Raw genomic sequence first — 24,218 nt, forward strand, 5'->3', positions numbered from 1 at the left:
AGCTATCTACTAATGCACTGAGGCTAAACAGAATGATTTCATTTTTAAGATGTGAAATGCATTTACCACCAGGCCAAAGTTGTTTGTGTAGGCTTGGACTCTGAACCCTCTAACACAACATGAAGTTAACTGAGCAACTATTGTGCGACCAACAAAGTTTGAATCTTTTACCTCTAAGACTATGTTACAGGATAACGAAGGTGCATGAAACACGTAAAGATTATGTTACAGGATATAACAAAGGTGCATGAAACACATAAAGAAATATTAAACAAACTCGATCATAAGTAAGAAGTGAAATTCCAGGACATGACAAATCATCATATCCGATCAAGTCAGTAGTTTGAAGTACTATCCAGAGCAAGGCTATTGATTTAACTTGTAGATGTCTGAACTACTGGGTGATGAATCTTCTAGTCTATCAAATATTCCTCTGGCAGCTTTGCTGAACAAGTTATAAACCTATAGAATTTTTGAGTAGATTAGTAAATTGGTTATCTTTTAGGACCAAAACTTGTGTCATTCTTTATTCACATTAATATATCTACCTGCTTGGATGAAAGGCCAATCTTCTCCAAATCGCTCAACTGCAACAGGTGAAGTACTAAGCATTAATAATATCAATATAAGTGAGTTCCAAGCCCAAAGCTTACAGACTTGTCTTACCGATTTTAAAGGGCTTGTTTCCCTGAGCTCAAGTATGTATTCTGCCATTTTCAATCCAATCCCCTAAATTAAATTCAAGAAATATATCAGATTTGTCACACTCACATTAGAAACTATGGATAACACTGTCACTATAATTAGCTAACATATATACCTTTAACTCCAGTAGCTCCTCTCTGCAATCAGAAAGTCAATTGGCAAACTCAGAACATTTGCGTATGAAGAATATATTAATAAATACGTGTTAAGAAATGTCAAACAGAAACCAACAAATAACTGAACTTACTTGCTGGCTGTATTTAAGAAACCAATATACTCCTGAATAAGAGAGGTCTGCAAAGAAATTTTACAGAGGTGAGAAATCACATATTTAAGAGCCCGAGGAGAAACACTATGGTGTAAATCTTTTTATATACCTTCAAATTGGAGCTCCTTGCATGGAATTTATCAAGTGAGGGGCCAACCATTTCCGACTTGTTTGGAGATTTCAAAATACAAGGTCTTTGGGGAGTAACTGGCTCAAACAAAGCTGGGCATAATTGATCTGTGGATGAGCGTTCATTAAGGGGCTTTTGATTTACATTGTTTTTTATGGGAGAGAGAGCTTTTCTCACAGAACTCTGCAGTTCATTTTTCGTCACGCAAGAATGCATTTGACAATTACCAGGCAAGAATGTATTTGACACAGGCACAATTCCATCAGCAGAAGCCTCAATCGCTTCTATATTTGACTTATCAGCAATCTCCCCAGTCTGCAATAGAAGAATGATAATATGCATATAAGTTAAAATTTTATATAGTTTTGCTTCTCTGCATTAAATATGAAGAAAACTTAAACTAGATGTGTTTCAGCATATTCTTATCTTCACCTAGAGCTGTATCTATTTACACTCCTTTCATTGAAATCACTAACAATGACCATCAACATACCAAAATCTGTTTTGAAATTTCTAACTCAAGATTACACAAGGCTGATGTTAATATGTTATATGCTCTTCATGAATAGAAGGCCTTAAGTGGCCCTTTATTTTCTTTCCAAATGTTATGCTCTTCAGTCATCTCTAGGAATGACAATTAAGCAGTTGTGGTTCTGTAGCTATCAGTACAAGGCGCATCTTACAATTTCAGATTCTTACCTCCAAGCAAGCATCGGCCAGACCTTCGTTGTTGTTTAAATTTATGAAAGGCACGGGAGCAAACCTGCACATATATCGAACAAATTAGGCAATCGGAATGTTACTTATCTTAATTTGTGAAAGGTTCAATCAATCATCCATACCTTTCTTTTGCCTTAGAAGCACCTTGTTTGGTACTACCCTTTGCTTTCACAGAGCTGGGATAGAGACTGGCTTTCTTAACAGAGCTCAATGAACCCAGAGTTTTGCTCGTAAAAGGAGAATTGAATGGTCCAATTCGTTGTGCACTCTTTGTCTTGCCTCTAGAGTCAAGCCAAGCAAGCAGTTTGGCCTCCATGTCCATTCTAACCTTTGGGGTCTCTAGCTTATGTGATGAAGGAACAAAATTGGATACGTGCCTTGACCGAGCAGCCAAGCTCACAGTATGAACAGATTCCTGGTACTCTCCTGGATTCTATTATCAAAGAAAATAATTTCCCTTAAAAAACTTTAATACACTTAAAAATTGCAGGGTCAACAACATGAAATGGAAAAAAGAAAAAGAAAAAAAAGAAGGAATAATTGCTGAGACAAAGTCCATACCAGGCAAGCAACCATTAAAGCACGGCTTATCCCACCAAGTGAGTCTTGCAATATACGGGTCAATTTGCTTTCTCTATAGGGCACGCGGGTTTTGTTATTATTCAGTGCATAAATCACATTGGACAATGCAAACAAGGACTGGTTGATCTTGGCACTCTCTAGGAGACGAATTCCTTCATTGCAGGTCCTTCTATTATCTTCATTACCTGTTTTAATTACAGGCAGAATTACACAAATCAAAATTTGGGAAAGACCAGAAATAAACCCCTCTTTTAGTCTCACGTACAGCTGAGCTATGACCCTCTAATTGCGCAACTTAAAAGGTGAGGAAATAACCTGCCAAGTCTATAAGGTTCAGCTTCCCAGTAACAACAGCCTCAGAGCCATCACCACAAGGAGTAGAAACAGCAATCACTAGCACCCCATGGCTCCTACTAGAGACATCGTTAAGCCCGGTGTGCGCGACTTTCCTCCTCTGAATCCCACAAGAAAATGTCTCATAGAATTCAGACATCGACTTCACAGGGACCTGAGATAGTCCGCGGAGATGAATTTGCCCGTTTTTATCATCCAAAACTGCAATTTCCTTCCCCTTGAGCTCTAAAAGATCGTAGCACCTGTCCATATAGACCTCATAGTACGAAATCTCTGCTGTGCTTCCTGTGCTTTGGCACATTGTGAGAATTGTAGACATGGCCAGCGGCATTAGACCTGGATCCTCATCAGTACCCTACAACAACATCAAGGAACAAAATAACCATAATGAAAGGAAAATTTGTGAAAAAAATTTAATCTTTAAGAGGTTTCCCCCCTGGTTTTCTCTGGAAACAAACAGAAAACAACATGGGATTTTTCTTTGTTTTAACAAACCTGCATGGTATAAGTCTTTCCACTACCGGTAGCACCATAGGCAAACACAGTGGCATTGTAGCCACGGAAAATACCCGGAATCAAAGGGCTAACTTCCCTGTAAAAGATCTGACTCACATTGTTGTCCTCTTGGCCAAAGAAAGAGTCCAACCTATAACATTCGTTTCGGCTACACCCAAAAGCAAAACCAACCCATGATCAAAATCAAAGACCAAAACCCCATAAAATAATTTGATTGAAAAATTCCAAGAACTGTTTTACCTGGTATCTTTATCTTTGAGGTAAACAGCTACTTCTTCACTGGAGGACTCGCATTCTTGATCAAGAACGGAAATGCACGGTTTCGGGTCATCGTTCTTGCCAGAAATTTCGTGAAAGAGAAAGGGACGTACCCTTACTATGACTCTGACCTTGGAGATCGAAGAGTTCGTGGACTTTGTAGGAGTAGAACACTTAACGGTTTGATTTGCCATGAATTCAAACAGAAAGGTTTGGATTTGAGAGACAAGACAGAGAGAGAGAGAGAGAGAGAGAGAGAGAGTTGTTTGCAGAGAGAGAAAAGAAGATGGAGAAGACAGGTTTTTGGTTTTCTTGGAAACTGAAGCACTAGATCAACGGAAAGAGGGGATAGAGATAGAGAGTAAGGATTTGAAATTATTTGACCGTTGGGACTTGTGAGGACTATATAGTATAAATAAACCGTTTCCAAAAAACTTTTAGAAATTGGGCTTTTTTTTTTTAATAAATTTTTTGGGGTTCGTTTGAATTTGTCTTGTGGGGTCACGGACTCACGGCCTTGCCGTTGGGCTAAAGGGTCCACAAGGGTTCTAATTATTACAACTGCTCCTAAAACAATGATAAAATGCGAAAAAGCCTCTTGTCAGTTTGCAAATTGACCCTTGTGCTATCTTTTATTTTTTAAACCCTTGTGTTATCGATTTTCAATTATTGGCCATTAAGGTTTAAGTATTTTCTAAATTGACCCATCTCAGTTTTGTAAAATAAAATTGATAGAAAATGGTTATATATGCTTACATTTTTTTTTTTTTCACTTTACTCTGAAAAAATGCATAATTCGACCATTTTCTATAGAAAAATGTTTAAATTATTACAAAATTTACAACATAATCTTACAAACTAATGTTTTGTTTTAATTAAAAACACTATGTGAAGATATTTTTCATATTTTTTTTTGTGTTTGGTAATATTAGAAAGAAATTGGTCAAAAGAAAAACTATATCTTAATTTTTCCTTATTTAGCTTGGTATGAGATAAAGTTATTTTCCAATAAAATTTTCTAGACAACAACTATATCTTATGTGAAGCTAAATTAAAAAAAAAAAAAAAAAAAAACTCTATCTCATGCAAAATAATATAAGGAAAGTCAATAAACAGTTTTTTAGCTCATTTTAAGGTCGTTACCAAATATAGGAAAATATAATAGTTTTCTAGAAAATGCTTTTTAAAAAATAATTCATATTCCAAAGAATATTAATATGGAAACAAACATAGATATTTAGTGTTTAAATGACTTTTTGTAGTTAGTGACGCATCAATTGTAATTTTTTTTTTTTGAGAAACCATACTCATTGGTGTTTATCATTAAGCTAGAAAATCATCAATGACAAAATGTAAAATGTTTAATGGAAAATCTTTAATCCAAACAAACAAAGGAAAAGAAAGTCTAATTCTCTGTGCTAAGTCATGGGCTACAACATTGCCCTGCCTCCTAACATGAGAGAAGGATCGGGTTTGTAACAAACCCGAAATAGATGTAGTGTCTTTAACAAGATGTCTTATGAGAGAGAGAGAGAACTTTTCTTCAAAAAGGGCCTTAATAACAACTTCTCTTTTTTTTTTGGGATGAACCTTAACAACAACTTCAAAGTTACCTAATCTGTAAAAATTATAATATTCCTAATATGTTAATGGAAGTTTATGAAATTAAAATAGAGGGACCAATTTAAATGGTTCTTAAACTTCAATTCAAGGTTAAAAAAAAAAAATACAAAATTAATAACGTGACCCCAAGGACCCTTTGCATCTTGGGCCATAAACAATAGAAGGGTCAAAATGTAAAATTTCAAAATATATGATAGGGTTTAAGAGGCCCGAACCTTTCGTGATTGTTGTATCTAAAAGCCGCGAAAGCAGAGCTCTTAAACCCTAAGGCCTAAACCTCCGAAGAATTATTGAATCGAAGATGGACAAGAACATGATAGCAGACTTGGAGTCTCTTCCTGAATCAGATAAGGCTCGAATGTCTACTCTGATCGAACAGCTTCAGATTCGCGACAGGTTCGCTCTTTAAAATTCCCAACTGTTGGGACTCACTTTTTTGTATTTGGCAGTGTTGAAAAAAGACCAAATTCTAATTGCGTTGCATAGATTATTTGGTTTCAATGTGTGTTGAAAGTTGCTTTGAGTTATTTTCGTTTAGTTGAGGAATATCTTGATATGGGTCAGTGGAAACATATGGTTTAACAGGTATACAACCAGAGTACTAACTTGTTGACTTACAGGCTTAATGGGAAATAAGGCTGATGCTTCTATAAATGGTAGTGCATATTGTTATATGGTAGATTGGGTGTGTTCTACCATATTGAGGCGTGCATTTAAGTTATTTGTTTTTTGGGGTTTGTGATAATTGTTGTGGATTTAGGTAGTGATATGTGGGTGCTTATTTAATTGGAGTTCTCAGGACTAAACATTTAGATTGATGTTCCAACTTGTAGACATCAAGGTTGATATGCTGAAATAAGTTACTGGGTTAGTGTTAATTTTTTTTGTTATGATTAGTTTATAGGAGTCCATGAAAAGAAAAAAGACTTATGTTGTTGGGGGATGCCCATTAATATGGGGACTTCCCGGGGTCTGCATTGCAGAAGTGTATTTCCTTCTCCAGGGCAGTGAAAAGAAACAATATGAAGTAGAAAGATACTTGGTTGTCAATCCAACTAATTGCCTTAAAGATATTGAAATTGAAGAAGTTTGAAGAAAAAGTTCTTAAACCATGCCATTTTGAGGTTATCTATGCTATATTCTGTCTGATTTGTCACATCAACGTTGATCTATAAGCCAATGATATTCAGAGAATTGAATAAGTTGTGCATTTGATAGTTTGACATGGTTTACATGGCACTAGAAATGCAAATAGCAAAGAGTCCGGGGAAAGACAGATTAAATACCAAAAGATTAAAGATTTGTGGTCTAGTTTTGATGTGGGTTTTCTTGGAACCTTTCATAGGTTATTTTAGTGATTATTGAGTCTTAGTATTATGTTTTTAGGTTAAAAAAGTTTAAATTGAGTTTTACTAGAATAAAGCCTATTTGGTAATTTCCAGATTTCTGGAATGGGCTGTCCTTGGCTATTCCAAAGGCCCATGAGTCTTATTTTATTTTTTTGAGTCATTTTCCTATTTTGTTTAGATGTTATTTAGTCCTTTTTGTTTGTTATTAGTAGTCCTAGTCATTCTAGGAAATAGATTATTTAGAACACTAGTCCTGCTTGAAAATACTCAATACACAATGACAGAGAATAAGAATACAATAAGATTCTGAGTCATCTGCCTCCAAGAATGTGATCTCCACTTCATTCTGGCAATAACAGTGGCTTCTCCATTTAAAATGTACTGCAGCCTCTTCTTGAAATCGTTGCTGTGTATGAAGATTCCATTCCAAGTACATTCCCCAACGCTTCTTCTTTTCATTCCCATTGGTAGTAGCTGCAGCAACAGCAGCAGTACTAGAGTCTTTGTTTTCACCTTCTTCAATCACTTTGTCCTCAGCCATTTCTTTTCTACCACTACCATAATATTAACAAACGACACTCCGTAAGAGAAATTGTCAAAGAGACAAGCTCCCTTTACACACTCAACACAGAGATGAGCTCCTTTTTTACACTCCCTAAGGCTTTATTGTAGTCAATAATATTCATAGTGAGATTGCTTCTAACAACATTCCATCAGCTTGTTTTAAGCTTTGAATGTGTGATTGCCTTCTTCTACCTAAGTGTGATTGTTAGTGTTTTTCTATCTTATTTCTTGTTCTATTCCCTGTTTTAACACCAAACAACCATCAACATATTCAAAATTCAGTCTTTTCTTTACCTAAATGCTTAAACATTTATCCTTATTCAAGAGCCCTTCAAGATCTCATCAAGATATCTAATTTAGTACCAAATTCTTATAGATCCTACATCAACTAGTTCCAAGGAAGAGTTGATATCTTCATAGTTAAACCCTTCTTTCCCTGCCTTTAAACTCATATTGTGCTTGTACGCAATCAACGGAGGCCTTCGGCCTTCCTGACATATGATGCAACGTCTTTAACAACATGCTCTTCCTTTGTTTTTCCTTTAATAAGTAATCAATCTACTTTGTTTTTTTATATGTATGTATCTGTTACCTGATATATCAGCTGATGGCATGTGCAACATGTTTCCCTTGGTTCTGACCTCTATCGTTTTATATACATGGTTCAGTATGTCTTCTAATCTCCATGGCCTTGGAAAAGTCTGGATTATATAATTATGATCCAAAATCGTCTATGGAATTTATCAATACTGAATGTGTTATGTATAGACAGTTATGTATAGACAGAATATCACAGCCCTAACTACAACTGCTTCAAAATACAGACATTTAAGTAGCATATTATTCCCAGAGTACTGTAGATTTTACATTGACCTTGTGCTGAGAGATGGCTGTGTAGAGTTTTAATTAATTACTTGATTAATGTGGCTGCTCAATTTAGCAGTCTGTTTATAAAGCCTTACAAAGGCCATGTGCTGCAGAAGGCTCTCTTTGTTTGATGATTCTTCCATTCTCAGATAATTCTAAGATATGATGTCTGTTTTACTATAAGCAAGGATTATACCACATCAGCACACAAATACAAATTTATACTTCTTGTTGGAACTTATTGATCTACTTCATGTAATTGATTTTGGTTTCTGACTATAGAATGCCTTGTGTGTTATCCAGTTACTTCAGTTTTGAATTCTGATACCAAGTAGAAGCTACAGTAAACATATTATGATGTTTGAGTGTTAAGGCCTCTGACTCTTTCATATTGTCTTCTTGATCAAAACAAATTGCAGTCTAAGGATGTATAATTCATTGGTGGAGAGATGTTTTACGGACTGTGTGGATACTTTTCAACGCAAATCCCTAACCAAGCAAGAGGAGACGTGTGTGCGTAGGTGTGCTGAGAAGTTCCTGAAGCACTCAATGCGTGTTGGCATGAGATTTGCAGAGCTAAACCAAGGAGCACCTACAACTGATTAAGTTGTTTCTGAATAACTTAGGCGTACAACTCTTGTAAGACCCTGATATGGTCTTCTTAAAAGTTCAGTTTTTGTTGCTCATTAATGTTACTCCCTTTCCATGATAAGAAGACTGATTAGTCTGTTCATGCCCACTGGGTTTGGCAATCAACAGGATATGAACAGATTTTATACATATATATTTATATATGTTCCATATAATCTGGGAAAGGAATGAATCAAAACTTAATTTGAGTGCCTCCCAATTTTGCTGATTAAGAGGATTGTAGTGTCTAGTTCCATTTTACCAGCTCGTTGTTTAGCTTTATTGAAATAGCTGCTTCAGCAGTCTGTTGAAGGCTTGCAAGTTAAGCATTTAATATTATGTAGTTCCTGTGATTGATAAATTAAATTCGGCTAATTCAAATTTTTTGGATACCAATACTTGCCGGAATCAGTAATCTCCTCCTCCCATTCTTGATATTCAATCTACTCTTACAATTAAATTTTTGTTGGAATTATCTTAAGTACGTCTCAGCCAGGAGAATGTTGATCTTGGAGTCAAAACCAACCTGCTACTATTAATTTTTTTGCTATATGCGCTTTTATTCTCTCTTCTGACAAACTGAATATATCTATATAAAAACCATACCAGTGTCAACCGCCTAGATATTTGGAGTTAGTTTTGGTTCATGTCTCTGGCTTAGTGCACCCTCTATAATGGAATAACATGATTGGCTTGGTTACTGCCAGCAGCTCAAGCTGCAGTTGGAATAAATTGTTGGAGAGGGTTGTTGAGAAGTTGAGCGAAAGACCCGTGACTATGTGGGCGTACCTTATATTAAGTGAGTGCAGATGCAGAACTGATTTCATAGGTGCTATACTTTTCTTTTTGTCATACTTGTAGGCAGGGTAATAGAGTAGCTCATAGTTTAGCAAGATCAGCGTGTAAGTTTTCGCATTTTCATGCTTGGATGGAGGACTTACCCTATGATATTGTTTCTATGTACCTTTCTGATCTTCCTTAATATATTCCTCCCCCCTCTTTCTGGGGTGGCTTCTCAAAAAAAAAATATGATAATTCAGGGACTTGGGTTAGAGCAGGGCAGCAATTTTTCTTTGGGATACACATTTTTAAGTTAGGAATGGGGGATTTGAATCTTATAAATCTTTGTTAAAAACACCAGACTTAATGAACTACAAGGCTAGTGCCGGCTACACTTTATATATGCAAAGCAAAAGTAAAAATAGTACTTTTTTTTAAAGCACATGAAAAAAGTGGCACTGTTTTTACTTTAACGTGGCATGCGATTTCTTATGACAGGATTAGATCCACGTGATTCGTTAATAATTTATATCTTTCAATACATCTAGTTTGGTAGTCTTTATTCTTCAACCTCAAGAATAAAGACTTCAAGTAATTTTCATTTTCAAAACTTCGTTGTCCCTGTCTCTCCAACGTGAAACATTTTCACAAACATAAGGTAGTAGATAGAGAGAAAAACGTGGGGGCAAACTGTTATCATAGCTGATGTTTGGGTTTCCTAATACTATTTTAAGCTTTATTTATTTATTTAATGCAAACTACATTTATACTTTAATACCTAAACTCTTTGTCATGGACATTGGTGGTTGGGGAGATAACAACAGTTTATCAACCTACTAGCATTTATCAAAATATGTTAAATCTGGATTGCCCCTTGAACGATAAAAATCCTAAAAGCATACCAATTAATAAGCATTTAATATGTTCGTCCAACTATATGCAACGCTGAAGAAGACAGAATTTGAAGCACGGGCAAGGATTAGTTTTGACAATTGATAGTTCTCTAAATTTATCTAGTGTGTATCTTTGGATTAGGTTTTGACATTAAAATTTTTATGATGTATTGGCAATGTTCAATTGATCATGATTAATTTTTTTTTTTGTTGATCAAATCAATATTCATGTGATGATGTGTCAATAATGGATTGTCAACCAGTTTCATACAAATAAATACAACTAAATTATTTGGTACACTTTTCATGACCGTGTGACTTATCAACATGAAATTTATACGTACATATGTTAAAATAAAAAAGAAAATTAATAAACAAGTCAATCCAAATGCGCACACAACTACGTTTTGTTTTGTTTTGTTTTTATTTATTTATTTATTTTGGTTACAACGCAATCTCAATTATTAAATACGTTGTCTTCCAACTTAGGGGAAAAAGGAGGGATATTTACGTATTATCCACTTGTGGGTTAGGCCAATTTGCATTTTGCTTACATGTGGTTTAAAAGTGTCATTTTAATCATTGAAGGTTAACTCTACTGTGCCGTTGTAATTTACCTGTATGTCCATGGTAAAACACACACACATACTTACAAAACAAAACCCGAACATAGGAGTGTCCAAAGCCTTCAACCAGCCCAATTTAATTTAAAAGTCTAGCCAAGATGATTTTTTAGATAGAACACTACGCGTTCTCTAAGTCATCCACCACAAACATTGTTCTCTCTCTTCGCTGCCATAGAGACTACATCAACCAACAACAAATACCACTACGATCCATGAAACCACCACAACATTGTTCTCTCTCTCTCTCTCTCTCTCTCTCTCTCTCTCTCCTTTGTGGCTTAGGTGTAGGGATGGCAAAAAGTACCCGACCCGTGGGTACCCGGCCTGACCCGACCCTAATGGGGCAGGTTTTACCCGTCTCGCAAAACAATAGGGTTGGGTTTGGGTTTTTAAAATAAAACCCGAAGCGGGTTCAGGTCGGGTACGGGTTTTAGTGAAACTCGCCCCGAATTCGAACTCAGACCCAACCCGATTAAAACTAAAATTACCAAACCCCCCCCCCCCCCCCAACACACACACACACAACCTATTCTAACCTTCACTTTCCTCTCATACATTTTTCTTTGGTCTTAACCGCCCCTCCTCACCAGTCACCCGTTCTCACTCACTCACACCAGTCACTGCTGACCCTCAAGCTCACGCCTCACTATTTCGTCTGCCGACCTCAAGCTCATGCCTCACCGTTTCTTCCACCAGCCTCAGCTCTATCATGCCTCAGTTACTCTCTCACAGCCACCCTCTGTGATTTTTTTTTTTTGGTTCATTTTCTCTCTCATTGTTTTTTCTTTATTTGTGTTTGTGATTTCTTTGTTTGTGTTTGTGGTTTTTATTTTGAAAAGGAAAATCATAAATTTGAAATTTTTGTGTTTGTGTTTTTTAGTTTGAAAGGGAAAATCTAAAATTTTTGTGTTTGTGAAATTTGTGTTTATGTTTGTGATTTTGAAAGGAAAAAATTTGAAATTTTTGTGTTTTTGATTTCTGTGTTTGTGTTCAGGATTTGCGTTTGTGTTTGTGATTGTGATTTTGGGCCAAGCATGGCCGGATCGGGCCCACGGGGCCCAATGAGGCGAGTTTGAGGGTTAAAAAAAAACTCATTTGAGGGTCAAAAACATAGCAAAATTTAAGATGTTGCCATTCTCGACCCGTTGCCATTCTTACTTAGGTGAAGATGTTGAGTCCAAGTTGCCAAAACCTAACCACGGGTTATCTAAGTTTTTGACCAACTGAGGTTAGGTTTTTGGGGGGTTGGGTGGATTTGAGATAACCCGTGGATATTTTTTTATTGTGGTGATTTTGTATTGGGAGTGGCTGTGATTCTTTTTTTGGTAAGAAAATGATGAAAAAAATGAAATAGAGGAAAGATAAACAAAAAACAACTAAAGGAGAAAACAATTGTAAAATAGATTTTTAGCGTGAGAAAACATTTCAAAACTATTTTTGAGAACAATTTCTCAAACCACCAAAAGACAAGTTTTCAAAATACAAAACTAAAAAATAATACAGGCCTGATTCTCAAATTTGTGGGTTTTTAAAAAAAAAAAAAAAAAATTTATTATGTGGCCTGATTCTCAAATGATGGACATAAAAGTGGATTACAATTACATAATAGAATTAACCTTAGGTGAACAAAGTCATATTTTTTAAATCATGAGTGGATAAAATGTGATTGGATCACAAAGTCGTATTTTTTAAATCATGAGTGGATAAAATGTAATTGATCCAATCACATGTAAATAATGTGTAATTATATAATAAAAAAAATCTGAATAGGTTGAGTTATGATGGCAGATAATTTCAGTAAAGAGTTTAGTTGATATTGACTTTATCTGCCAAAGCTCTTTACAACCTTTCTTTCTTCTTTTGTTGGAATCATTAGCTCGGGCTTTCTTCACATCAAAGAAACAAAGAAATTAAGAGGTGCAATAGAGTACTATGCATCTCATCCCAAATCTTTATTGGTAAACCTCACATTCCATTCTGAGTAAGATTCAAGTGACAATAATCAAATTCAAACTTACTAAATAGTGATGAGGTTAACCCAATTTTTTCACTATTGATGCTGACCCAATATCATCCATTACAAAATAGTACTTGAAAAGTCGAAATAGAACTTTTCCAAACAGCTAACGGTTAAGATTTAAGTAAAAAATAAAGGAAAAAGATCTGATCAATACAGTTAAAACGTTTCTTTCCAAAACACAAAAAAGAAAAAAAAAATGATATGTCCACAACATTTTTATAATATTTTTACAACAAATTTTAAGTGGTAGGTTCTTATTGATTATTATTATTAGGGCAAAAAAGTAATCTTAGTGTTAGGTTCAAATTTGAACCAATAACAACTAACTACTTATAATTTGTTGTGAAAATGTTGTGGACTCGTACCATCTCAAAAAAAAAAACCGACTTAATTCCCAAACCACTAGTCCCCAATCCAACGGTCAAGAATTACCCGCGAAACACGCAACCCATCCACTAACTCCAAACATGTTCGACACTTAACAAGGCCCAAGATGAAGCCTAAGCCCAAAACCCTCATTTTCTCAAGAATGAGTGCCGTTTGAGGTTCAAACTTTCTAACGTTTAAGATCAAAAAAACATGAACCGTCAAAATTGCCGTTAACCGATAGGGTTTTATTTTTTAGAGTATTTATTTTTTAAAAGCCTCAAAGATACACAACGGTAATTAACGGAGACGTCGGTGCTTTACATATTCGTTATATATCTATATCTCTCTCTATATTTTACTATACAAATTTTTTTTTGCATTTTATAATTAATTAATTAATTATATAAGTTTCTTTCTACTTCTCTCTCTCTCTTTTTGTTTCAACGGGCGAGAATTTTTCGAAACCAAGAAAGAAAAAAAGAGAAAAAAAAAAGCTCTCTCTGTTCTCTCTGAGATAGTTTTCTTGGACTCGAATTTTTCGGTCTCATCTCGTCGATGAGCTCCACTTCGATTCCCGCCACTACTGCTGAAGCAACGGTACTCTTTTTTTTGTCAGAAAAGTTCAATTTCTTTGTTTTTGTTGTTTTTGTTTTTTGGGAAAAAAAAAAAACTGGTTTTGTTTTTCATGTTTTTATAGTGTTTTTTTGGTTTTTGATTGTTTATTCTTTATTTTATGGAAACCCAAAGGCTTTGACTTGTGAAAGATTCAATGGGTTTTGTTCAGGAAACCCTAGAATTATGGGGTTCTTTGTGTAAGATTCTTTGTTTTACTCATTGAGTTTTGATCCGTTAACTGATTCTGAGATCTGGGTTTTGTTTGAATTCGTGTTTTAGAGGTGGGGTTTTGGAAATTTCTGACATGGGTGGGTTTTTTTTAGGGCTTTTTAGTGATTATGATTGGTTTTTGTTTTTGCTTGGAGGGTTTTTGTTTTTATTGCTATATTTGTTGATTGGGATTTTGGGTTTTGGAGATGATTGTAGAATGATGAAATGGCTGGGTTGAAACTAGAAGAGTGTTGTCTTGAGAATAAACAATCCACCGCGGCTTCGAGCTCCACCTCATCTGAAGGCAGTGGCAGTGCAATTGTTAAGTCCCCGGGGGTGTGTAGCCCGGCTCCAACATCTCCAGCTCATCGGTACTATCCGTTTACAAAGTCTTTTTAAGTTTTGCATTCAGTTATAGCTTTGTTTTGATGTTGGTTGAAAATTGGGATCAAATTGTTTAGTGTTTCATTGATTTTTTGATCTGTTTGATGTCTTAGAAGGTGTGAAATTGCCTTTTTTTTGGATTAGGTTTCTGTGCTCAGCACATATGAGATGCTTTGTGACCATTCTAATTGGTTATTTTTTTGTTATATTAACATATTATATGGTTAATGAGCCTAATTATGTGAATTTGACCTTACAGGAGAGCCACTGGCCCAATCAGACGAGCGAAAGGAGGTTGGACTGCACAGGAGGTTTGTATTTTTCATGTTTTTGTGAAGTTCTATGTATTATGATCTAGAAGCTTGTCATGTGTTCCTGTATGTCAACTACCTTTATGAAAGGCTGAGATTGATTTAGGCAGTTGTTAAGTCAACTTTACTCGAAAGACTTCACCTGGTTTTTGGCTTAGAATCCACTGGTTTACCTCTGATGTTATCAGCAGCATAGCTGTGGATCTAGAAGATCTTTGAAACTGCTATTATATTATGTTGAAGTAGCCCAAATTTGCTTGTGTTCACCTTTGTTCACTTGTTGCTCTGCTATATGCTGCTTGTGTTTTTATTAGTCATTGACCTTACGGACTTATCAAAAGAAAAAAAAAAGCATTGATCTTACGGGTTCTATATGTAATTACTAACAATGCCTTCGGTTTTCAACAGGATGAGACATTAAGGAATGCTGTTGCAGCTTTTAAGGGGAAGAGTTGGAAAAAAATAGGTTTCTCTCTTTCCTAAGTAGTACCTATGATATTGATTGTTAAATCTGTGCTGCTTTAGTTGTATGCAATTTTAGATTGCATCTCTTGGGAGTTTTCAATTGTAAAGATTCCTGGTGGTTGTTTTATGCTTCACTGTTTAGCAGTGAGTCTGCTGGAAAACATATTGACTTGAAGTAATTAGGAGTTGCAAAAATGTTTGAGAAATCATAATTTATAAATCTTGAATCATATGGTTCTTGAGGTAAGGGTAAACTTACTTTGGTTTACCTAATTTTCTACTAGAACTCCTCGTATCAAGCCCATCATATCTTGCAAAATACTGTAAGGCCAACTACTTGTCATGTATTTGAACATTTTCAGAAAGAAGTTAGTAATATTATGCACAAATAGAGCTGAAGTTGGCAGAACAATTGAACAACCAAATCTTCTTTAGCAAGGGGATTTGAGTGTACATATAAATTTATATTTTGTAGTTATAGATATGAATTTTAATCATTACATATGTCTAATCTTTTCACTGATTTAAAGTTATTAATTTCTTTAACATCTATCCATTAAATTCCCCCCCCCCCCCCCCCCCCACATAAAAGAAAAGAAAAAGTAGTGTAGTCATTTGTGTTTCATCGTGAAGAATACATAAATGGATAGATTAATAACCTTGACTTTGTAATGTCTAGCATTCATTGTACTAACACTATCTGTGTAAATTCCAAACAAAAAAAAGTTTGAATAATTTGGGTACAATGTGTTTGCAGCTGAGTTTTTCCCTGATAGATCAGAAGTGCAATGTCTGCATCGATGGCAGAAAGTTCTTAATCCAGATCTTATAAAAGGACCATGGACTCAAGAGGTTGGCACCTGGCCTTTTCCTTCCTCTCGTATTTTTCCTTCTTGCTTGTTGTGATTCAAACATTAAAGTTTCTGTTATTTTTGTGGCTTGTAGGAGGATGATAAAATCATAGAACTGGTATCAAAATATGGGCCTACAAAGTGGTCTTTGATAGCCAAGTCTTTGCCTGGTCGTATAGGGAAACAATGTCGAGAGAGGTAGCTTATATAACTGACTATAATTAGCTGGGTAATTTTGTTTGTAATGCTAGTTTGCAATTATTAATATATGTTGAATGTTTTTCCCAAATATGGTCTTCAAAGTCCTGAACATTGTCATGTTGACATGACATTCATTTGGATTGCTTTTTTGATTGTGTGCGTGCAAATGCCAACTGATTATTTCTCTTGGTTTTATATAATGGGATGATTGTTATTTATGAATTTTATAATTTTTTTTTTATGTGGCATGGACTTTGTAAATATGATCAATGGTTGAACTTCTGTTTATACTTATGAAATCAAAATTTCGGATTCCTTCAGGTGGCACAATCATTTGAATCCAGATATAAAGAAGGATGCTTGGACACCAGAGGAGGAATTAGCTCTCATGAAAGCCCATCGGATACATGGGAACAAATGGGCTGAAATAGCTAAGGTTCTACCTGGAAGGTACTGCTTCTTGTTTGAGCTATAATTTTTGTCTGGGAAATCACTAAATTAAGGTATAAATAAGATTGACCCTGAAAATCTAGTGCCACTTTGCAACCTCATGATGTGTTGCTGATTTGGGCTGACAGTCCCAATCTTGTGACTTCTGGATCGTGGTAAAATAAGAACTTTAGATATTTTGTACCATCTCCCTCCCACCAGCAGATGTGCATATTCATTCTTGAAGCCAAATGCTATATCCTTACATGATTTTTTTTTTGGGGGAAACATGTCTTCCAAGTGAGGGTGTAAATCTATAATAATTATTATTGGCTGCATCTGCATGAGGGAGTTCTTTCTTGTTGTGCTATACACCAATCTGGTTGACCGCATTCAGAATTTTCTGAATATTATATTAATTATATGGTTTGATATATTTAGGAGGCAAATGGATGTTCGAGGGAGATTAATCCTTTGATTTTGTTCAGTATCAATTTAAGGTCACTTAAATCTGTTCTTCAAATGAAAGCCCTAAGAACAATAATTGAAGCCAATCAAAACAGAGTTGTAGTTAATGATGTTGAAATATGCAAATGTTGTCCTCTATTTTTTTTTTTTTTTTTTAAAGCTTAGCTGAGATCCCTTGCATAATACCTGACATAGAATCTATTAGTGTGCCATGAATGTTATTTGATATTTTAGTTTAAGCAAGGTCTTCTATGTGACTTTTCTTTTGCAGAACTGACAATGCTATTAAGAATCACTGGAATAGTTCCTTGAAGAAAAAGTTAGATTTTTTTTTGGCTACTGGGCAACTTCCAGTAGTTGCAAAGAACAGTCCCCAAAATGGTGCTAAAGATACTAGTAGATCTACTGCAACAAAAAACTTACTTGTTAGTTCAAATAAAGGCTCAGATTCAACCGCTCAATCCTCATCAGGAACTACAGACATTTGTAAGACAAATGAAAATAGCAAGGATCAGTTAGCATCCTCTGCCCCACCTCGTGATATGGGTGCTTCATTAAATGTCATTCTGAATTCTGCTGATTCAGAATGTGAAGAATGCAAGGCAGCATCATTTAATATAGATCTTAGCCGCAGCAACTCAGGGTCGGTGCCAAAGTTTGAGAATTCTGGATTCAACAGTGAGGCAAAGTTTGAGAGTTGTACAACTAACAGCAAGCCGACTATTGATAATTGTGGAATCAATGATGAACCAATGTTTGAGAGACGTGAAATCAACAACGAAATTGATGAAGACAAATTTATTGGAACACCTTTGACTATTGAAACTCCAACATATGGTTCTTTGTACTATGAGCCACCACAGTTAGAAGGTTGTAATCCATTAGATTCCGATTTTTTAAAATTGTGTTACATCAACTCTAGTCCGATTCTATCACCTATTAGATTCTTCACTCCACCTTGTGTGAAGAGCGGTGGTTTAGGCATGCAGAGTCCTGAATCAATATTGAAAATGGCTGCTAAGAGCTTCCCCAATACTCCTTCCATATTTAGAAAGAGGAAGACAGAAGGTCAAAAGCATCTGCATACTGATAAAATTGCAAAAGCAGATAAGGAATCGGTCAAGGATGTTGTTCATGCTTCTGATGAACAGAAAATAATCAACAGCTTGGAGACGTCTGAATCACAAGATGGAAGTTTGTGTGAGAGTCCTACTTGTCATGGCAACAGCATTGCTGGGGCTAATGGTAAGGCTTTTAATGCATCTCCTCCATACCGGTTAAGATCTAAACGAACTGCTGTTTTGAAGTCTGTGGAGAAACAACTTGAGTTCACATTTGACAAAGAGAAGTGTGATGGTAACACCAAATCCATGGAATTATCCACAAAGGGAAGCTCCCCTGTTACTGAAGATTGCTCGCATGCAGCAAAGATTGGAGTGACCTAGGGCTTTAATCGTAAGTTCTTCCTTCTCTAATTATTGTTCCTTTACATTCTATTCTGTCAGATCATTTGTTTGAGCTACTGTTCTAACAAGTGATTAAATATTCCACCGTGGCTCGTTTCTTTGAATATCGTTCATTTCAGTTAATGCATGTGTGTGCGTGTGTATAAATTACCAAATGTCCCAAAAGCTTAAGCTGTTACTAAATGTCCCAAAAGCTTAAGTTGTTAGGAAAATGTGAACTTAATCATTATTCTCACACATCTGTGTGTGTGTGTGTGTGTGAATTTGTTTTGTTTGAAGATGAAAACTGGATCTTACAATGAGAACTCTTATTTATTTGGATGAAAGTTCTTGATGAGTTCAATTAGTTTTCACTTTATGACTTGTTTTGCAATGCTTTTAATGAGTTTATGAAGAAATTTACATTATTTGAGCAAACAATGTTGTGTCATATTTCTATATAAGTTTTACATATAGACGCTGTAATTAGTAAAAGACTCAAAATTTCAATAAATGCTGGATACATGCAAAGGAGAGTTTGTGACTACACCTTAATCTTCTGGTGAAGGATTGAGTCTGCGACACGTCACTCTGTCATTTATGGTTTAGGACTTCAGGGTTACTTCCCTGTTAACAACATTATATACCACCTCATATTGTTTCTCTTTCCCTTATGAGTCTTTCTTTTTCCTTTTTTCTTAACCTTTAGAAGAAAGCCCTTCAATGTGATGTAACAATAGAAAAATGCTTGTAGGGAATTAAACTTGAACCTGCTTGATAAGAATTTTGTCTTTTGTAATCTGTGGAAATCCCTGTGCATAGTTGTGGCTCCCTTTCCAGATTAAATAGAGAGTTGTAGAATATAAAATATGTAAATGGATCCCAGCTTGAAAATTCTACTATGACAGGATTATACTGTTCTAACATCAAGCTTAACGTTTTTTTTCTTGCCAAGTATAATGCTTATTTGATGTGGATTACTCTTCTATCATCAAGCTTATTTAACAAAGCTTGATTTTTTTAAACATATATTCCTAGGTTTCTACTTATATATTCTGCTTAACAAATTTGTGGGTTTTTAGGACTACAAATGAATTGAGCCGTTCATAAACAGTACGGGCTCGACTCAGAAAAAACTTTTTTATTTTTTTATTTTATGTTTGTTTATTTAGCAAATAAGTCAATCTCAAGCCTAAGTTTAGATTCTATTATTAAACAAGTTGAGCTCAATCATAATAATGTGCTCCTGAATAAGCTTTCTAGTATGAGACTCAATTAAAGTATACATAATATTATATGTTTATAGGTATAAATGTTGGATGAGTTAAAGGTTTTATGCCAACGGAGGCTTTGGAGTGGTCTCGTTGTTGGGGTTTTACTAATTGTTCTTCTATCACTGAGTTTATGCTTTCCCTTAGCTTAGTTTCCTGATTTCTCCTTTTGTTGTGCTGTTTGTTCTATATTTTCTTGCTGTTCATCATCATGAACAACTTGTACTTTTCCTTTTTTCTCATTAATAATAGTTTTCTGATTACCTATCAAAAAAAATAAATGTTGAATATATATACAAACTCAAGGTTAGATTATGTAAGTTTGTAAATAAGCTCCTAAGTTATCAAATTAATTGTAATCTATTGATAATATTATAGTAGACTTATATAAATGTTTAACAATATAAGTTAGGAAAATCTAATTTTTATTGGTACATAAACGAAAACTGTTCCATCTAAATAACCTAAATAATATAATTTCAACTATAATTTAGTTATTAATTATTAGCATATATTTGTGAAGGGGTAAAAAATTTTAGTCATACTGTTTATTATATATGGGAAAAGCATAAGTTAATCAAATAGTTTATGAACAAGCTCGAACTTGTTCGGCAAGAAAATAAACCGATCTTGAATATGTAATCTAGTTTGGCAATGAGCTTGAGCTTGGCTTGTATTCAAAATAAAATTAAATGAACAATCCTAAAATTTTAATACTCAGCCTTAGTTTGGGCGTTAAATTGGTCCAACACCTAATCAGCGAAGTTTGAACCCACTTAAACTAGGAGCAGTGCTTGACTGCGTCTTGAACCCATGTGGAGCTGGTGGAAGCTAGTTGACTGCACAATCCACAGCTTGACGCATTTGGATCAGTGACATATATTACTTATAATTCAAATTGGTGTATTATTATTTCAGAAATAACCTATTGGGCTTGTTAAAGAACCTGTAAGTAAGTTGGATCTCTCTAGGAAGGGAACATGGACTTTTAAGGAAGTATAAACTAAGCCTTCTATATTTTTTGTGTTGTAGTATCTAATTAATTGAAGACCAACAATGAAGCATCAAATAGACTATAAAATATAAAATGAAAGCACAAGGATCTCATGGAAGAATTAATGTATTGGACTTCCAAAGACATGAATGAATGAACTTTTTGGCTCCTATGAAGTAGATTAAGTACTCCTCAAGCCTTTGTGTAAAAAGAAGTAACATGTGCTTAGATTTGCTGATGTTGCAGGACAAGATTTGGAATAGAAAAAATTATTGTTCATGGTTTTATTCATGTAGTCCTGTAACAAACTACTTTATTTTAAGTTATTTAAGGGTAGTTTGAGTCTTTTCTAGTTATTTTTGTTACGGTTAAGATTACTCAAGGGTCATGATAAATTGTTTCTAGGAAGATTATGCAAGGACTTGTAGCAGCTTGACAAATTTCCTTTGGTCTCGAGGTTCTTTTAAGAGCCTTAGGGTTTGCTTGGTTAGTTATGAAGGGGTTTTTCATTTGTTCTCCTCTAAAAGGATTCAATGGAAAATTGAAGTTAATCCTTAAATATTCACACTCCATTTGGATCATTGTTTTCTTTGCTATACTTTTCTCTATTGAGTTCGTTCTTCTCTACTTTTCGATCATTGTTTTCCCCTTATAAAAAGCAAGGTGGAAGGCGAGGTCATGGGTTCAAGGCTCATTGGGTGCAAATGCGTCCCCAATCTAGTGATGACTGATGAGATGAAACTGTAAACACGTTTCTCATATAAGTCTCTAATATGTTTTTTGTTTGTTTTCCTTGATTTAGGGATAAAGGCTGGACGTATTTTGAAGTTGGCTGACAGTATCCTTCACGACCAATTTTCAGATTCTATAGAAGCTGCTCAAAACTCAAAATTGACTCTGCCCACGGAATATTCAATAGTCAGTGCCACAATCATCTTGCAGATACTAGGTACTTCAGACAATTTTTTTCGTCATATCCACACGGACAAAAGTGAGTGGCAGTTAGATTTTGGTAAGTGTAAAATAAGAAAAAATAGGTCCTAAATTATATATGAAAATATATTGACTGTACTGGATTTGTACAGATATGAGATATCCCATCATGAAGAGGAAAAATGATGCCTGGAAAAATTCTAAAATAAAGCGTAGCCCCTTTCCATGTCTTCTTTGATTCTTTTCTACATATAATCTAGAAGTGGAAGTAGCAATGTAATTTTAGTCATAGGAACCATGTATTTTGAAAGTAAAAAAAAAAGAAAAAAAAAAGAGGTGTTAGTGATACTTTCAATGGTGAATATTAATTTTTATAGTGGTCCCCCCCCCCCCCCCCCCCCTCTCTTCTTGTGGTTGGTGATGCATGTATAATCCCGTAAATAGTAATGGAAAGACACTATTATTTTCATTTTATTTCAATGCACAAGAGGATAAATATAAGAGTGTATTTTCCCCTTTTCAAGGTTCCAATGCAACATCCTATAACTATAAAAAATAAAAAGGGTAAAATACTATTTTGGTTTTTAAACTTTATCAAAAGTTTTTTTAAACTTTGCCAAAAGTTTTTTTATCATACCTAAACTAGTGGAAAGTTCATTTGTCTCTAAACTATTGAAAAGTTCATCTTTTGTTCTTAAACTATTGAAAATGTTAATTTTCGAGTTCAACCTGTCAACATCCAGCTCTAGCTATTAAAACTGATTTTTATCGTTTATGTGGTGAGACTTGAGAGGAGATTGAAAATGTTGGCGTCACTTTAAGAATTGTGATTGGCAGACTTACCAAGGGCTGCTGATGGCAGGTTACCCAAATTGACAGAGACCACTGGCTTATGGCACAAGCCCTTGTACGAAGGTTGGTGAGTACTGATGATAGGCAGATTAGGGCATTTACAATAAACTTCATGGTTCTAGCAAAAGTTTTATTAGAAATCCTATTTTCTATGTTAACTACGTTCCTTTTAGGTTTTACACACCCTCCAACAAAACTATTCTCTCTTTTTTTTTGGTACATAACAAAACAAAACTAAGGGCTCATTAGGTACGTATGTTTAAACAACAATTTTCAGTTTTTTCGAAAATATGTGTGGGTAAAAAAGTGTGTAGAAATACGTGTAATGTTGTTTAAAAACTCAAAACATGTGTTTGAACTCGCGTACCAAACGGGGCCTAATTCTCTCTACTCTATTAAAATATTTTCCTTTTTATTTGTTTATTCTTTCAAACCCGTGATCACCCATTCAAACCTAGTCCCATACCAATTCGGCTTCATCCAATCCAAAGCCACACAACCAATCTTGATGGCAGCGCAAGCATTGAGATAATTTCAAGACGACAGCATAAGCACACGTAGAATCCTAACTTTATTTTATAAAAAAAAAAAAATGTTAGGATATGGTGGGATCAATAGTTATTCAGGCCACACTAGGTTTTATCATACTTATATTAAAGAAACTGAGCACAACATTCATTACCCTAATCCCAAAGATGGCACTATAATTGGTTGGGATTATAGACCTATCAGTCTATAAAAAATAGCAGAATGTTGTAAAAGGAGGACAAATATTAGAGATAACCTCATCTTAGCCCATGAACTTCTTAATATCATCAAAAGAAAGAAGAAAATGAGAATTAAGATAGCTGCAATTTAAATATAGCAAAGCCTACAAGTCTACAACTGATTAAACTAGAACTTCATTGAAGCAGTGTTACATATTATGGGCTTTGGCCGAAGGTGGACAAGCCTTATCATGCAATGTGTTAAAACTTAAACAGTCCCCTACAACATTCTCATCAACGGAGCACCAACAGATCATTTCAAAACACCTATTCATCGTATGTACAAATGCATTGTCGTACATCCTGCTAGATATGGAAGCCAATTAGCCAAAGGAACTACCTATCTCCCACCTTCTGTTTGCTGATGACATCCTCATATTCTGTAAGATAAAAAAAAAAAAACAAACCCCATAAAAATTGAGAAAAGCCCTGAATTTGTTTTGCATCATATTGAGGCAAAAAATCAATGAGGGTAAGTCAATCATGACAGTCGTTCCAAATTGTGATGAAAGTACATAAGAAGAATCAGAGAACAAAATAAGACTCAAAATTCAACCACACATTGGGAAATACTTTGGTTTGAAAGTTGATATCGATACGAGACTGGAAGAAATAGGACACGAGATCATTGACAAGATCCCGAGTAAACTACAAAGCTAGAAAAGCAGATTACTGTCATTGTCTGGGAGACTTACCTTGATCAAATTAGTCATGCAAGCAATGCCAATCTACGCCATGTCAGTATACTGTTCCAAAAATAACTTGTCA

At 35.0% G+C, this 24,218-nt stretch overlaps 3 protein-coding genes across 4 annotated transcripts; 2 read left to right on the top strand and 1 right to left on the bottom strand.

The window, feature by feature from the left end:
* Window positions 1-233: 233 nt before the first annotated feature.
* On the bottom strand, window positions 234-3,918 carry LOC115951327 (kinesin-like protein KIN-10B). Of its 2 annotated transcripts, XM_031068529.1 has the most exons (13): window positions 3,516-3,918; window positions 3,255-3,423; window positions 2,721-3,114; window positions 2,385-2,590; window positions 1,946-2,256; window positions 1,803-1,866; window positions 1,331-1,418; window positions 1,083-1,210; window positions 953-999; window positions 821-842; window positions 667-729; window positions 549-587; window positions 234-462 (listed from the first exon to the last, which is right to left on the bottom strand). In XM_031068529.1, exons 1-13 carry the CDS (start codon window positions 3,725-3,727, stop codon window positions 367-369), a joined length of 1,839 nt encoding a protein of 612 aa, XP_030924389.1. In that variant the 5' UTR covers window positions 3,728-3,918; the 3' UTR covers window positions 234-366. The 2 variants fall into 2 exon arrangements, with proteins under 2 accessions (XP_030924389.1, XP_030924388.1); XM_031068528.1 differs by having other exon boundaries at window positions 1,083-1,418.
* A 1,449-nt stretch (window positions 3,919-5,367) lies between these two features.
* LOC115952377 (mitochondrial import inner membrane translocase subunit Tim9) lies at window positions 5,368-8,795 on the top strand. Its single transcript, XM_031069536.1, has 2 exons — window positions 5,368-5,552; window positions 8,356-8,795. The coding sequence occupies exons 1-2, from the start codon at window positions 5,458-5,460 to the stop codon at window positions 8,540-8,542; spliced, it is 282 nt and encodes a 93-aa protein (XP_030925396.1). The 5' UTR covers window positions 5,368-5,457; the 3' UTR covers window positions 8,543-8,795.
* Window positions 8,796-13,676: 4,881 nt separating this feature from the next.
* Window positions 13,677-22,061, top strand: LOC115953637 (transcription factor MYB3R-3-like). The gene is made up of 9 exons (XM_031071376.1): window positions 13,677-13,851; window positions 14,296-14,450; window positions 14,723-14,774; window positions 15,183-15,240; window positions 15,997-16,091; window positions 16,185-16,288; window positions 16,613-16,741; window positions 17,460-18,643; window positions 21,701-22,061. Exons 1-8 carry the CDS (start codon window positions 13,810-13,812, stop codon window positions 18,631-18,633), a joined length of 1,809 nt encoding a protein of 602 aa, XP_030927236.1. The 5' UTR covers window positions 13,677-13,809; the 3' UTR covers window positions 18,634-18,643; window positions 21,701-22,061.
* The last annotated feature ends 2,157 nt before the right edge of the window (window positions 22,062-24,218 follow it).

This window comes from Quercus lobata, chromosome 7 (genome assembly GCF_001633185.2).
Source record: "Quercus lobata isolate SW786 chromosome 7, ValleyOak3.0 Primary Assembly, whole genome shotgun sequence".
Classification (NCBI taxonomy): domain Eukaryota; kingdom Viridiplantae; phylum Streptophyta; class Magnoliopsida; order Fagales; family Fagaceae; genus Quercus; species Quercus lobata.